The sequence below is a fragment of the Hibiscus syriacus genome, unplaced genomic scaffold (assembly GCF_006381635.1).
Source record: "Hibiscus syriacus cultivar Baekdansim isolate YM2019G1 unplaced genomic scaffold, ASM638163v2 tig00111671_pilon, whole genome shotgun sequence".
In the NCBI taxonomy this organism is placed as follows: Eukaryota; Viridiplantae; Streptophyta; class Magnoliopsida; order Malvales; family Malvaceae; genus Hibiscus; species Hibiscus syriacus.
In genome coordinates, this window is record NW_024063152.1 from 216,298 (window position 1) to 232,599 (window position 16,302).

The 16,302-nt window shown below is 33.7% G+C and overlaps 2 protein-coding genes across 3 annotated transcripts; both read left to right on the forward strand.

Moving 5' to 3' along the window:
• The first annotated feature begins 129 nt into the window (after window positions 1-129).
• LOC120167283 (sugar transporter ESL1-like) lies at window positions 130-16,267 on the forward strand. Its single transcript, XM_039176351.1, has 18 exons — window positions 130-212; window positions 347-409; window positions 661-750; window positions 825-884; window positions 984-1,049; window positions 13,956-14,021; window positions 14,102-14,177; window positions 14,258-14,322; window positions 14,419-14,511; window positions 14,604-14,684; window positions 14,774-14,858; window positions 14,945-14,988; window positions 15,083-15,145; window positions 15,230-15,289; window positions 15,399-15,452; window positions 15,605-15,664; window positions 15,779-15,893; window positions 15,974-16,267. The coding sequence occupies exons 2-18, from the start codon at window positions 380-382 to the stop codon at window positions 16,099-16,101; spliced, it is 1,236 nt and encodes a 411-aa protein (XP_039032282.1). The 5' UTR covers window positions 130-212; window positions 347-379; the 3' UTR covers window positions 16,102-16,267.
• Window positions 1,991-3,906, forward strand: LOC120167285 (sugar transporter ERD6-like 5). Of its 2 annotated transcripts, XM_039176355.1 has the most exons (9): window positions 1,991-2,041; window positions 2,125-2,168; window positions 2,263-2,322; window positions 2,406-2,465; window positions 2,575-2,628; window positions 2,774-2,833; window positions 2,948-3,062; window positions 3,142-3,262; window positions 3,841-3,906. In XM_039176355.1, coding segments are annotated over exons 1-9 (552 nt in total). In that variant the 5' UTR covers window positions 1,991-2,004; the 3' UTR covers window positions 3,842-3,906. The 2 variants fall into 2 exon arrangements, with proteins under 2 accessions (XP_039032286.1, XP_039032285.1); XM_039176354.1 differs by lacking the exon at window positions 3,841-3,906 and having other exon boundaries at window positions 3,142-3,374.
• Window positions 16,268-16,302: the final 35 nt, after the last annotated feature.

The following is a 16,302-nucleotide window of genomic DNA, read 5'->3' on the forward strand; positions in this document are numbered from 1 at the left end:
AAAATGGAGAGGGAAAGCATGGAAGAAGGGCTGTTAACAGGCAGATATGGACCGCCAAATGAAACAAAACCAAGCATCAATGGTGGCGCCGGTGGTGACAGTATTACCGGCGACCTTAACATACATCCTCGCCGGCAGCTTCCTCATTGACATCTGTTCTCGTCTTCAGTACGTTTATTGCCGTTTGTGGCTCTTTCTGCTATGGCTGTTCTGTAAGCTCTTCCCTTTCTTCTTCTTCATATCCTCAACGTGAAGATCTTCAACATTTTTTTAACAAAAAGAACCTTAAATTTATATTAATATGTAAGTATATGATATAATGAACTAACTTTGAAAATGAACCCAGATTGGTTATTCATCACCTGTTCAGAATGGGATCATGGAAGACTTGAGCCTCTCTGTGTCAGCAGTTAGTACATGCCAATCTTTTCTACTTTTTTTTCCTATTCAATTTACTTTCTTAAAGCTTAAGAAAGCTGTAGGTGAGTTTATATAACTATCTTACTCGGATTATTGTGAGTGATAAATACAGCTATAGTTAATTTTTTCGAAGTTTATCTCGTATTTATATTCGAATATGTATTGGAAATAGATATAGATATAGTGCGGAAAAACGAAGAATAGTAATATAGATGTGTAATCTTTGACACCAATTTGCAGTACTCTGTTTTCGGTTCAATAATGACAATTGGGGGAATGGTAGGAGCAATTTTAAGTGGGAAGATAGCAGATCTTATCGGTCGAAAACGGGTAAGTTATATTTGTTTGGTTAAGCCTTTACATATTCTTCTAAGTTAATGTGTTCATATACTCTTGAGAAACAGACAATGTGGTTCTCTGATGTCTTCTGCACTGCTGGGTGGCTATCAATAGCATTCGCAAAGGTTAACTTCCACTTTAAATTATTTCCTTTCCGGTAATTCGATAATGGAACAATTCGTAAGAAAGATCGTAAGAAGTGTATGTTTACTTTCTGTTGGAAGAATGCCTTGTGGCTGGACATCGGAAGGCTGTTGATTGGAATCGGGGTTGGTGTGATTTGTTATGTGGTAATGTACTAAAGTTTGTAGTTCATACATATTTCATCAGCTTGAAACAGTTTTGAAGTAACTTAAATGATATAGCTGAACTTTCTATATGAAAACAGGTACCTGTTTACATAGCTGAAAAACACCTAAGAGTCACCGTGGATCATTTGCATCGGCAAATCAGGTAAACTATACTAAACCCATAATTGAAAATGTGATTTTTCAGCTTATCGTTAATTCGATTAAGCTTCTTAATGGTGCAGTTGATGACTACTTGTGGGTTTGTACTTATATTTTTCACTGGAACAATCATTTCGTGGGCACACTGGCTATGATCGGTATATACAATTTTCTTATTAACTTAGCTAAAGGTGTGTTAGTTGCTTAAGTTTTTATCCATTCCGTTTCCTTCAGGTGCAATCCCCTGTGTAGTACAGATTATAGGCTTGTTTTTTATTCCGGAGTCCCCTAGATGGCTGGTAAGCCTAACATAGTAGTCTCCCAATCTTTGGATGCTTTTCAAGTACACATGTTAAAATGAACACGTGAATGCAAAAAACGACCGACTTCTGCAGGAAAAATCCGGTCGAGAGAAAGAGTTTGAGGCTTCTTTGAAGTGTCTAAGGGGAAAGGACTCAGACATTTCCGAAGAAGCTTCTGAATCAGAGTAGCGTATTGGCTTGATATCTTGTTACTTCTGTGAACACATAGTTTTCCTCATGATAACAAGAAATGTTATGTGCTTACAATATCTTGTAGGTTTATATGGAAAACTCTTGAGCAACAGACAGAAGAAAGTTTCCTCGAATTGTTCCAAAGGAGATATGCTAATGCACTCATTGTGAGCTTCGAGTAACATTCGATTAGTATGCTAATTTCTTTTAAAGACTTTCCTGATGATTTCATCATAGGCTTCTTGAACTCTGCAGATTGGAGTTGGCCTAATGTTATTGCACAACTAGGAGGAAATAGTGCTATGGCATATTATACCAGTAGCATATTCAACGAAGCCGGTAAATTTACATCTTCCATGTTGTTTCCTATATAATTATTGATGCAGAAATTATTCAAAGAAGACACAAATTTTGTTTGCAAGGCATATCAGGTAACCTTGGCCTTCAAGTTTTAGCTATTGTACAGGTACCTTCATGGCTTCTTTCCCAACTTGGAGTTAACGTAAAATTATGTTCCAAGCATTTCCGAGACATCTCAATTACATTGTTTTTTTTTGCAGATTCGGCATCTATTTAGGTTTATTTTTATGGATAGATCCGGTAGACGACCACTCCTATTGGTTAGTTTCGTAAAAAATTCATTTCAAGGTGGTAAAATTGTTGAACAAACAAGTAAATGTGTAATCAATCCAATTTTATGCAGGTTTCTGCAAGTGGACTGTGTTTTGCTTGTTTTCTTCAGGGACTGTCATTCTGCTTTAAGGTATTGCAAAATTTAGTTAATTTTTTTCAAGAGATTGTCCTTTCCTGTTTAAAGCTTTCCAATTCTTTCTTTTTTTTTCCTGAAAACTTTGATGCTATTTTACAATCAGGAATTCCCCGATCTGAAGGCACTTACTCCGTCTGTGGCATTTACCGGCACATTGGTACTTCAGTCTGTCTTACATATTTTACCTATTTAATGCAGTAATCATGAACATACATGATTCTTTGTAGAGCCTGCATGGATCTAAACAACTATAAGTACATATTAAGCCAAACTACATGTAAACTGATCAACACTGCAAACAGATCGGTGCTACATTCTACTCGATAGGCTTGGGAGGAATACCGTGGATTATAATGTCAGAGGTATGTGTCAATTCCGAGATCGAAATCTTCGCCGTTGCTTGCATATCAAGCTTTCCCCATTAGCTGTAGGCAAGAGATTCATTTGACTAAAACATGGTCCATACTATTTGTCAGATATTTCCTATCAATGTTAAAGCTCAAGCTGGAAGCCTGGTGACCCTAGTCAATTGGTCCACTGCTTGGGTCATTACTTACAGTTTCAATTTTATGATGGAATGGAGCGCAGCAGGTCATTCTCCGTTTCTTCTCTAACAGAGTAAATTAAGATTACATTTCTGAACTAAAATGTATCAGCAATATGATTGCAGGAACATTTTTCTTTTTCTTGGGAATCTCAGGGTTAACTGTTGTATTCGCGGCCGTGTTGGTCCCGGAGACAAAGGGGAGAACACTGGAGGAAATACAAGCATCTATCGCTCATTTTCTGTACATTTAAGATATAAGGAATGGACATGAATGCATCAATATGTATAAGCAATACGCATATGGCTTACTTTCTTTCGTATATTTACAAGTGATCATTCCCAAGGATGAACAATGCTGGTGAACATAATGATACATGCAATGTACTTATACATTAATACGTTTTAGTAGGATGTAACAACCAAAAACCTTGTATTATCAAATAGGGAAACAAATAAGTCCCTGTACTGATCAGTACTGCAAACTCAGGTCTGTGCTAAAACTTTCACAATAGGATTGGGAGGAATACCATGGATCATAATGTCAGAGGTATGTGGCAATTCCGAGATCAATGCTCGCCCTAAAATCTGGAAACAGAAGATTCGTTTAACTAAAACATGGTCCATTTCCGCCCTCCCTGTCAGAGTAAATTAACATTACATTTCTAAACTAAAATGTATCAGAAAACTTCATTGCAGGACCATTTTTCTTTTTCTCAGTAACCACAGCCTTAACTGTTCTATTCGGGGCCAAGTTGGTACCGGAGACAAGGGGAGAACAATGGAGGAAATACAAGCATCGACCACTCACCTGTTTTCCGTAACATATAAGATTTAATCTTGCATGGCTTTGAATGCACCATGTTTACAAACAACACAAATATGGCTTACTTTCATTTTTGTTTCACAAGTGACCATTTCCAGGGAGGAAATGTGGTGAACCGTTTCCATTTCCTCATATTGGTCTTAAAAGACCCTGTATACATTTGTATACTGTAAACCGTACACTTTATGATATTGAGACATTCAAATTTTTTAAATATCTAAACTTGGAATTTGAGTTCACTTTGGCAAATTTACTCAATATGCATGAAATATTCAAACAATCCAACAAATATCACATTTCATGTGTGGGCCTCTCAGGCCCAATGGATAACTCTTATCATTTCTTCAAACTGAAAAATTAAGTTCTTGTCCTTTTGTTCTTTACACCACTTCCAATCAAACTCCTTTACTCTGTTGCTTAATTATTGGCTACAGTTCTCTTGCTTGAATTTTTGAGAGATGAGTAGACAGAAAATAGAAGATGGTGAACTTTCAAGTTCTTTGATAGTTAAAGAGAAGCCTCCGGATGGAGCTGGACATGGTAGTTCTGGTGAAGAACAAGGTGGAATTGGAACTACTTCTTCTGCAACAACTATGGTTGTTCTTAGCACCTTTGTTGCTGTTTGTGGATCTTATGTTTTTGGAAATGCTGTAAGTATCTGTTTTCGTTATTGAAATGATTAGTTTTACTTATAATCTTAATCTGCAAAGTAAAGGGGTTTCCCCTTCTCCTGCTTGACCATGAATTTTGATTACAATGAATGGCTAAGTTTGACCTTAATTCTACACAGTACCTGGACTGTTCTTGTTCACCTGTTGAAAAGCAATAAGACTTAAGAAACTTGGGTTTTATTCAGTTCGCCGATGGTAATCATATACTGTTGCATTCGTCTTACAAAAGTTGAACTAATATGATTAATTTACCAGATTGGATATTCATCACCTGCTCAGACTGGAATCATAGCTGATCTGGGTCTCTCTGTGGCTGAGGTAAAGTATAAATAGATCTGTTTCCTTTATACAATATTTTTTACCAATAATGCACCATTTTCTTTTAACAATAGTCGCACATCCATAGCTCGCAAAACTGCAAAAGTTTCCCGACTAAGTGCATCTTCCACAACATTTGCTTTACCCGAATGATAATTAATGATCAAATCATAATCCTTTAAAAATTCTATTCATCTCCGTGTCTCAAATTAAGCTCTTTTTGAGTTAACAGATATTTCAAACTCTTATGATCCGTGTAGTTGTGGCATCTCTCATCATACAAATAATGACGCCAAATCTTTAGAGCAAAAACAACCAATGCTAACTTAAGATCATGACTATAATAATTCCACTCATGCGTCTTTAATTATCGAGAAGCATAGGCTATCACCTTACCTTCTAGCATAAGTACACAATCCAAACCATTATGAGATGTATCACTATACACCCCATACTATTTGTCCGATTCTGCTTATATCAACACTGGTGCTTCTGTTAAAAATCTTCTTTAGAGTTTTAAAACTCTCTTGACATTTCTCGGTCCAAGCAAATGAAACATCCTTTCTCAAGAGCTTGGCCAAAGGATAAGCAACCATCGAAAAGTTTTTCACAAACCTTCGATAATAACCAACAAGTCCCAAAAACTTCATACCTCTGAACATTCTTTGGAGGTTTGCACTCCAATATTGCTTGATTTTTTTTACCTTCCGTCGAGATAACATAACCAAGAAAAGTAACTTCTAATAGCCAAACTCACACTTTGACATTTTGGCATATAACTTTTTACCCTTAGTTACCTCGAGCACAATACGAATATGAACATCATGCTCTATCTTTGTATTCGAGTATACTCGAATGTCATCATTACAGACCACCTCAAACTAATTTAAATAACGTTGAAATACTCAATTCATCAAAATCCATGAATGATGCTAAAGCATTTATCAAACCAAACGGCATTACTACAAACTCGTAGTGTCTATACCGTTTTCTGTAACCTATATTTGTAGCATCATCCTCTTTAATATTTAACTGATGATATCCCATTCGCAGACTGATTTTAGAAAACATTATTGCTCCTTTAAAGCTGATCAGCAAGTCAGCAATCCTCAAAATAGGATAATTTGTTCTTGATAGTTACTTTGTTTAACTATCGATATTCTATGCATAATCGCATAGATCCATTTTTTTTAAACAACACCAGTTCACTCCAAGGTGAAACATTCAGTCTAATGCATCCTCAATCTAACGGTTCTTGCAATTGGTTCTTTATTATCTTAACTCAATTGCAACCATTCAATATGAATCCATAGATACATGATTCATGCCTTGATAACCATCAATATTGAATTCCACCTCTCAATCTAGAGGTAATCAATATATTAAATCTAAAAATACATATGAAAATTCCCAAGTTATGGAAATATCATATGATCTTACTTCAGATACTTGAGTATCTATCACCTTAGCTACAAAAGCTATTCATCCTTTTAATCGCAACCCTTAATCGCAACCATTTCTAATATCACTTATTCATGATTTTACCTTTTTCATCAATCATTAAATATTCTTTTTTTCTCCGCATTTTAAAAATTAATCGCTTCTTGCGACTATTAACCCGACCTTAATGCAGAGACAATCAACTTCTGATCAAAATGATCTAAAACTCGTTAATGATAATCCCATAAGATTCACCATTAACATAAGCTCTTGAATCTTTATCAGACATTTATATTTGTCCGTGTAACACTTGTATCATGACCGTGACCATGACCTATGGTCTTCCACAATAATATCACTTAATGTCAAATAGAATTGAATATCTCTACTTTAGAATTCTTTATTTCATTCTTAAGGAAATCTATAAAACTTTTCCAGATCCAAAATAATATTTCCGAACAGTTGAAACATTTTATATCTCAAATGAAAGTTTCAATGTTCACATCGTTCAATAAGAAAACTTGATAAATTTGTAGCAATAACTTCATATTAGTTAATGCTAAAATCACACTATTAAACAAATTTACTATTTTTCATCTCACTACGAACCTGACACTTTTCAAGTTCTTGAGAATCAATCTCGATCTATACAATAATTCATTGTAGCATGGAAGGGTTAGACAATCCATTTATCCATTATTCCATATTTACCTTTACAAGGTAACTCTATCCAGTTTTAATGGACTTGATATCTATTCCCAATCTAACTCATAATCATTTGATTCACTAATAACTCAGCTTTCTGTAACCTTTTAACGGAAATCATATTTACCGCTTACTTATTTCCTCTTACTCAATTCAACAATGATTTAAACAATTCAATGCTAAATATTTCTCACTATTTAAGCTTACCTGGAGAAACCTCAGAATCATCACTAGATTCAAAAATCTCTTCTAAATCCTCATTCGATTCAACTTTTCTTATAAGTCATTCAAACTTTTTTTAATTGATTCTTCCATTCAGAATCTTCATTAAAAACTGGGCATTTCTTCCACAATCTGGAGAAAAATCCCTTACAAATTCCACCCTTCTAAGGTGTTTTACATAAATCATATTAGTCCCTTTTGTCAATTTCAATCTCGACCTTCTTTTAAACAATTTCGACTTTCTTACCTTTTTCTTTAATTTTCCAACATCTGATCATAGTCAGATTCATCATACATTATTAAAGAGTAACTTTACTCCTAATAATCATCATCACAGTATATATACAACTATCAGTAACTTTTGACATCCTAGTGGCATGTATACATTTTTTTTAACTCAAAACAACCTCGGTTTAGTCCTAGAATCGGCTAAACATGTAGCTCTGATGCCAATAAATGTAACACCCATAACCCGTATAATTATACCTATACAGATTATAGATGTTATCCGAATGTCTAAAACCATTTTACGATTCAAAAGCGATTTAAAATTTATTTTTTCTTAAAATAGTAAATGATATTATAAAAATATCATATCATATAAATAATATTTAATTATAACAAATTTAATCCAAAAGATTTTTTTATGAATAGTGAATAGTACCGTGAACAGTGTATCGTGAACAGTAGGGGCATCGATACCTGTAGCAGGGGAATCGATACCCCTTTAACATTCTGAAAAATTTTGCTTAAAACCGTGGTTACTGTTCATGCTACAGACTTTCGAAAATACACATAAGTTCATAAAATTCCATTTTTTGTTCCAACTTAATTCAACAAAACAAATAAAACATAATAATTACATGCCACTAATTTAATCTACATTACATCTTAGGATGTCTTACTGATATAGAAATATACTTCTCGATCTTTGATGACGTTGTAAACTCTTTATTCCATTACTGGCTTTTTACCTACACGTGAAAATCATCACACGCTAAGTATATACTTAGTGAGGCAATTAAAACATTTAACAGTGCAATACAATTCATGCATGATTTTCAATGTCCAAAATCCAAATGCCATAAAATCATTTTATGTGCATAACCAATATTTACCATGATAAAAAATAATATAAAACCTCTTACCATTTATCCCATAAGCTCGTAAGCTTATTTTATCAAAATACTTACCATTTAAATTCCATAAGCTCGTAAGCTTATTTTACCAATATACTTGCCATTATTCCATAAGCTCGTAAGCTTATTTTACCTGGTTACCATTTATTAACCAATAAACCATAATCCATAGCCCATAGCCCATATTAAACCTTGAGGACCCTGGGTATTCGAGTAAAATATCTGCACCGTAGTGCTAAACCTGCACTAAGCTTACGTCATAATGCTAATCCGGACAATACACATAAGGTCGTGCCCACCACCTACACTAAGCTTACGCTATAGTGCTAATCCAGACAATAAACCTGCACTTAGTGTCCTTACACACTATAGTGCTATTATAAACCTGCAGCTGCTATACTCTATGGCATGCCAACTATACCCTGTCCCTCAATGATTTACTTGGGCATATAGTCTATTTTATTCAATCCATCAATGGCAAAGTATATTATCAATATTTAACATTGGGCAGTTCATACCCGAAAACATTCATGGTAAAACATCACATTTTTCATGATCAATGCATTTTAATTTCATACTATGACATTTCAATGTCATGTCGAAGTTATAAAAATAACATATATCATGCTGATATAAATAAGGTCGACTTATCGCAAGTCTTCCTGATGATGTATAAAACATCCATGTAGAATTTCATGCATGTATTGCACTCACCTTGACACTTTATAATTTTGCCAAAATATAAGCCTCACTATTGTTCCACAATAAACCCTCTTGATTTGCTTCAATCACAAATCAATCATAATCTGTATAAATCACAAATTCATAATGATATATATGTCAGTATTGTACTAACATAAACATATCCCAAAATAACTCCATAATACTTATAATTCCTTTTAACATTGGAACCAACTTGTCCAATTTACACAAAATGGTCCTTCACCATTTTACTACTTAAATTCTTTAATACCAATAATTCCAACATTGAAATTATTTCACAATTAACACTCATTTCAATTCCCTAACAACAATTTCCAGTATAGTACATCAATTATATAACACTTACACAACCACCCATCAATTTTCCAGAATTCAGACAACTTGTAGTACCTTTAAAGAATCAATATTTTGTATTGATGTACATACTGGAATTTAATTCCGTTTCTTCCATTGAAAACTAGACTCGAATACGAATCTATCCATGTAAATAACTCTTTCTAATTCATTCTTTACAATTTATGGTGAATTTTCAAAGTTGATCAACAAAATCTGTTTTGTACAGAATTCTGTTGTCCGATTTTTCTGACATTTCCTCGGTTAATAATTCATATCTATTTGTATACAACTTGAAATTGATCTCCGTTTGTTTTAAACAAAACTAGATTCATATATGAACACAATAGAAAAAAATAACCTCCAAATTATTTTTATATATGTTCTGGTGAATTTTCGAACCTACAGCCAAATTCAGAATCTAACTGTTTCTTTTAACTTCATCCCTAGGCTCTTCATCAATTTTCCAAAATTTACGAATTTATCCCCAACTTTTCAAAACTTACAAAATGATCCCCAATTTTTCTAAGGCTTGTAGAATACTTCCTTCATCATTTCCAACCCATATATAATTTTTTCATAATTTTTCTCACTCAAACCATTCATGGCCAAAATTTAAAGAACAAGTTCTAGAAAGATTAAACATGTTCTAATCATCTTTCATGCTAGAATATGAATCATCTACCTCACAAACATCAAAATCCATCATTAATTTCATGATCCCTTATATGAACACAAACCCCTCAAAATCATCAATAATCATCATTAATTTCAAAAACCATTGTATAAACCCAAATTTCCAGATTTGGGGATATTTGAATCAAGCAAGATTACCATGCAATATTGGTACCAAAAGATAGAGTTTTTCGCATATAACAATTTTCTATTTATAACCTACTCCAAATCCTAAGTAAATTACTTGAAATTTGATTTGAATCTTTTCCTTACCTTGAGAGAGAACCCACGACTGATTTGGAGAAGAAGATAGCAAGTTTGGGTGCATTCATCTTATTTTACTCTATATTCCACTATAAATGAATATTATATTCATTTAATTGTGATATGACCAAATCACCCTTAATGAATCTTCCTATTTACCATAAAACTATGACAACTCATCCTTATCATAATTCAAAGTCAAAGATGAAATATTTTGATTTTAAATTTCCAAATTTTCCCATGAAATTTCAAAACTTGCATTTCAGTCACTAAATTCCATTGTTTCGATTAAATCTGAAAAATTGCATATTTCCAGACCAAATTTATCTGATCCAAAATATTAAAATAATATTTCCAATTATTTTATAACATCCTTCAAATTTTTGTAAAATCCCAACTCGATCCGAATTATCAATTCCTTATCGGCTTTAACCCTTTATAGTTTTTCTTTACTAAAATTCCAAATCCAAAAATATGATTTCTATAAAACTCCACTCTCAAGAGTAAACCATCCATTCATGAAATAAAATTCTTTTTAGGAAATTTATCCCTTAATTCCTCATACTTTTCCCAAGTTTTATACTTTGGCCATCAAACTTCCAAAGTTTTCATTTTGGTCATTATCTAAATTTTTGGGGTATTACAGCTGTGATCCAAACTACTCGGCTACTCTGGTCTTAAGTCTCCACACTTTCCTGTCAGAGGTCATGTCCTCGATAAGGGCTAAATCATTCAAATCAGATCTCAACTAGTCTACCCACTTCCTCCTTGGTCGTCCTCTCCTTCTGGTACCGTCGACTGTAATCGACTCTACCCTCCTGACCGCATCTGATGGTTGTCGCCTAAGGACATGGCCAAACCACCTTAGTCTTCCCTCTCTCAATTTTTCGGATACAAGCACCACCCCAAGGACATCCTAATTGCAGTGTTTGGTGTCATGTCCCACAGAGTCTTACCATATGTCCATCGAAGCATTCTCATTTCTGCGGTTCCATCTTCCTTACGTGATCCTTCTTGATTGCCCAACATTCTGATTCATATAGCAGCGCTAGTCTTATTGTAATTCTATAAAATTTTCCCTTAAGTTTTAGAGGCACTTTCTTGTCACACAAAACTCCAGTAGCAGCCCTCCACTTTAGCCATCCTGCCTTTATACGGTGTGTAACGTCATTATCTACACCTCCATCTTTATGTATCATAGACCCTAGGTATTTGAAACAATCATTTGAGGGGAGAACGTGTCCTTCGATACAATCCTTTGATTTTGTTAAATTGATTTTTAATATATAATCATAAAAAGAAATAATAAAATTTAATTTAAAAATATAAAAATCTTAAATTCATTTTTTATTTTTAATCTTACATTAACTACAATTTAAATATATATATATATAACCAACAATTAAAATTGTTTTAGTGATTTAGGTACTCTCAAACTATTTAATTGTTGAATTTGATTACACTCTTGGTCACTTTTAACTTTTCTGACCCTAGCTATAATAAAAGATATATACATAATGTTGCAGTTCAACTCACATTATGTCATTAATGACGTATGTTATCATTTTATTATATGATTAAATTTATTAAATTAAAATAAAATTTAAACTAAATTGATAGATTGTATAAGTAATGAAAATAAAATGTGTAATTATACTTTTTTGATAATCCGTCATGTCAGTTTCCCTTCGAATGTTAATAGTATAACTTGATTGAAATCGTCTAATTAGTTAAATAATCTAATTAATAAGATTGAAATATCGATTATCAAATTCAAATCACTGTTATTAAATGGGTGTGGTTTACCCAATAAAATATATGGATATGTTAGAATTTAGGCTGATGAAAAATTTAAGGATAAAGTTATAAAATGGTCCTTCAATTATAGGATATTATATTGTTGAGTCACCTTATTATTAAAAATAACAAAATGGTCACTCAATTATTCATTATATTCTAAACTCATCCTTTTCGGTTAAAAAATTAATGATCGTCTGAGTTGGACATTAACGTGTTGACTGAGATATGATAGTAGTTTGAGATTATGATATTAGATTTTATCATATCTTAATCAACATGTTAATATCCAACTCAGACGATTATTAATTTTTTAACGAAAAATGATGACTTTGAAAAATAATGAATAGTTGAGTGACTATTTTGTAACTTTTAATAGTCGATAGACTCAACAAAATAACTTTTTAGAGTTGATGAATTATTTTGTAACTTTTAATAATTTGATTACTCAACAAAATAATATCTTATAATCGGAATCATTTGTGTACTTTTGAAAATGTAAACATAAAATATATTTTTTTGATAAATTAAACATAAAATATTGCTAAAAGAAATTAGGTGGGTATTTCTTTATTTATGTAGAAAAGGTTGAAAGTTGTATCATGGAAAACAAAAGGCAGAGATATAGATTCAACGTTTGACTTGGTTCTTCAACAATTTCAGAAGTAGGAAAAATGGAGAGGGAAAGCATGGAAGAAGGGCTGTTAACAGGCAGATATGGACCGCCAAATGAAACAAAACCAAGCATCAATGGTGGCGCCGGTGGTGACAGTATTACCGGCGACCTTAACATACCATCCTCGCCGGCAGCTTCCTCATTGACATCTGTTCTCGTCTTCAGTACGTTTATTGCCGTTTGTGGCTCTTTCTGCTATGGCTGTTCTGTAAGCTCTTCCCTTTCTTCTTCTTCATATCCTCAACGTGAAGATCTTCAACATTTTTTTAACAAAAAGAACCTTAAATTTATATTAATATGTAAGTATATGATATAATGAACTAACTTTGAAAATGAACCCAGATTGGTTATTCATCACCTGTTCAGAATGGGATCATGGAAGACTTGAGCCTCTCTGTGTCAGCAGTTAGTACATGCCAATCTTTTCTACTTTTTTTTCCTATTCAATTTACTTTCTTAAAGCTTAAGAAAGCTGTAGGTGAGTTTATATAACTATCTTACTCGGATTATTGTGAGTGATAAATACAGCTATAGTTAATTTTTTCGAAGTTTATCTCGTATTTATATTCGAATATGTATTGGAAATAGATATAGATATAGTGCGGAAACGAAGAATCCTAGTAATATAGATGTGTAATCTTTGACACCAATTTGCAGTACTCTGTTTTCGGTTCAATAATGACAATTGGGGGAATGGTAGGAGCAATTTTAAGTGGGAAGATAGCAGATCTTATCGGTCGAAAACGGGTAAGTTATATTTGTTTGGTTAAGCCTTTACATATTCTTCTAAGTTAATGTGTTCATATATACTCTTGAGAAACAGACAATGTGGTTCTCTGATGTCTTCTGCACTGCTGGGTGGCTATCAATAGCATTCGCAAAGGTTAACTTCCACTTTAAATTATTTCCTTTCCGGTAATTCGATAATGGAACAATTCGTAAGAAAGATCGTAAGAAGTGTATGTTTACTTTCTGTTGGAAGAATGCCTTGTGGCTGGACATCGGAAGGCTGTTGATTGGAATCGGGGGTTGGTGTGATTTGTTATGTGGTAATGTACTAAAGTTTGTAGTTCATACATATTTCATCAGCTTGAAACAGTTTTGAAGTAACTTAACAATGATATATAGCTGAACTTTCTATATGAAAACAGGTACCTGTTTACATAGCTGAAATAACACCTAAGAGTCACCGTGGATCATTTGCATCGGCAAATCAGGTAAACTATACTAAACCCATAATTGAAAATGTGATTTTTCAGCTTATCGTTAATTCGATTTAAGCTTCTTAATGGTGCAGTTGATGACTACTTGTGGGTTTGTACTTATATTTTTCACTGGAACAATCATTTCGTGGCGCACACTGGCTATGATCGGTATATACAATTTTCTTATTAACTTTAGCTAAAGGTAGTGTTAGTTTGCTTAAGTTTTTTATCCATTCCGTTTCCTTCAGGTGCAATCCCCTGTGTAGTACAGATTATAGGCTTGTTTTTTATTCCGGAGTCCCCTAGATGGCTGGTAAGCCTAACATAGTAGTCTCCCAATCTTTGGATGCTTTTCAAGTACACATGTTAAAATGAACACGTGAATGCAAAACATGACCGACTTCTGCAGGAAAAATCCGGTCGAGAGAAAGAGTTTGAGGCTTCTTTGAAGTGTCTAAGGGGAAAGGACTCAGACATTTCCGAAGAAGCTTCTGATATCAGAGTAGCGTATTGGCTTGATATCTTGTTACTTCTGTGAACACATAGTTTTCCTCATGATAACAAGAAATGTTATGTGCTTACAATATCTTGTAGGTTTATATGGAAACTCTTGAGCAACAGACAGAAGAAAGTTTCCTCGAATTGTTCCAAAGGAGATATGCTAATGCACTCATTGTGAGCTTCGAGTAACATTCGATTAGTATGCTAATTTCTTTTAAAGACTTTCCTGATGATTTCATCATATGGCTTCTTGAACTCTGCAGATTGGAGTTGGCCTAATGTTATTGCAACAACTAGGAGGAAATAGTGCTATGGCATATTATACCAGTAGCATATTCAACGAAGCCGGTAAATTTACATCTTCCATGTTGTTTCCTATATAATTATTGATGCAGAAATTATTCAAAGAAGACACAAAGTTTTGTTTGCAACAGGCATATCAGGTAACCTTGGCCTTCAAGTTTTAGCTATTGTACAGGTACCTTCATGGCTTCTTTCCCAACTTGGAGTTAACGTAAAATTATGTTCCAAGCATTTCCGAGACATCTCAATTACATTGTTTTTTTTTGCAGATTCCGGCATCTATTTTAGGTTTATTTTTAATGGATAGATCCGGTAGACGACCACTCCTATTGGTTAGTTTCGTAAAAAAATTCATTTCAAGGTGGTAAAATTGTTGAACAAACAAGTAAATGTGTAATCAATCCAATTTTATGCAGGTTTCTGCAAGTGGACTGTGTTTTGCTTGTTTTCTTCAGGGACTGTCATTCTGCTTTAAGGTATTGCAAAATTTAGTTAATTTTTTTCAAGAGATTGTCCTTTCCTGTTTAAAGCTTTCCAATTCTTTCTTTTTTTTTCCTGAAAACTTTGATGCTATTTTACAATCAGGAATTCCCCGATCTGAAGGCACTTACTCCGTCTGTGGCATTTACCGGCACATTGGTACTTCAGTCTGTCTTACATATTTTACCTATTTAATGCAGTAATCATGAACACAATACATGATTCTTTGTAGAGCCTGCATGGATCTAAACAACTATAAGTACATATTAAGCCAAACTACATGTGTAAACTGATCAACACTGCAAACACAGATCGGTGCTACATTCTACTCGATAGGCTTGGGAGGAATACCGTGGATTATAATGTCAGAGGTATGTGTCAATTCCGAGATCGAAATCTTCGCCGTTGCTTGCATATCAAGCTTTCCCCATTAGCTGTAGGCAAGAGATTCATTTGACTAAAACATGGTCCATACTATTTGTCAGATATTTCCTATCAATGTTAAAGCTCAAGCTGGAAGCCTGGTGACCCTAGTCAATTGGTCCACTGCTTGGGTCATTACTTACAGTTTCAATTTTATGATGGAATGGAGCGCAGCAGGTCATTCTCCGTTTCTTCTCTAACAGAGTAAATTAAGATTACATTTCTGAACTAAAATGTATCAGCAAATATGATTGCAGGAACATTTTTCTTTTTCTTGGGAATCTCAGGGTTAACTGTTGTATTCGCGGCCGTGTTGGTCCCGGAGACAAAGGGGAGAACACTGGAGGAAATACAAGCATCTATCGCTCATTTTCTGTACATTTAAGATATAAGGAATGGACATGAATGCATCAATATGTATAAGCAATACGCATATGGCTTACTTTCTTTCGTATATTTACAAGTGATCATTCCCAAGGATGAACAATGCTGGTGAACATAATGTATACATGCAATGTACTTATACATTAATACGTTTTAGTAGGATGTAACAACCCAAAAACCTTGTATTATCAAAATAGGGAAA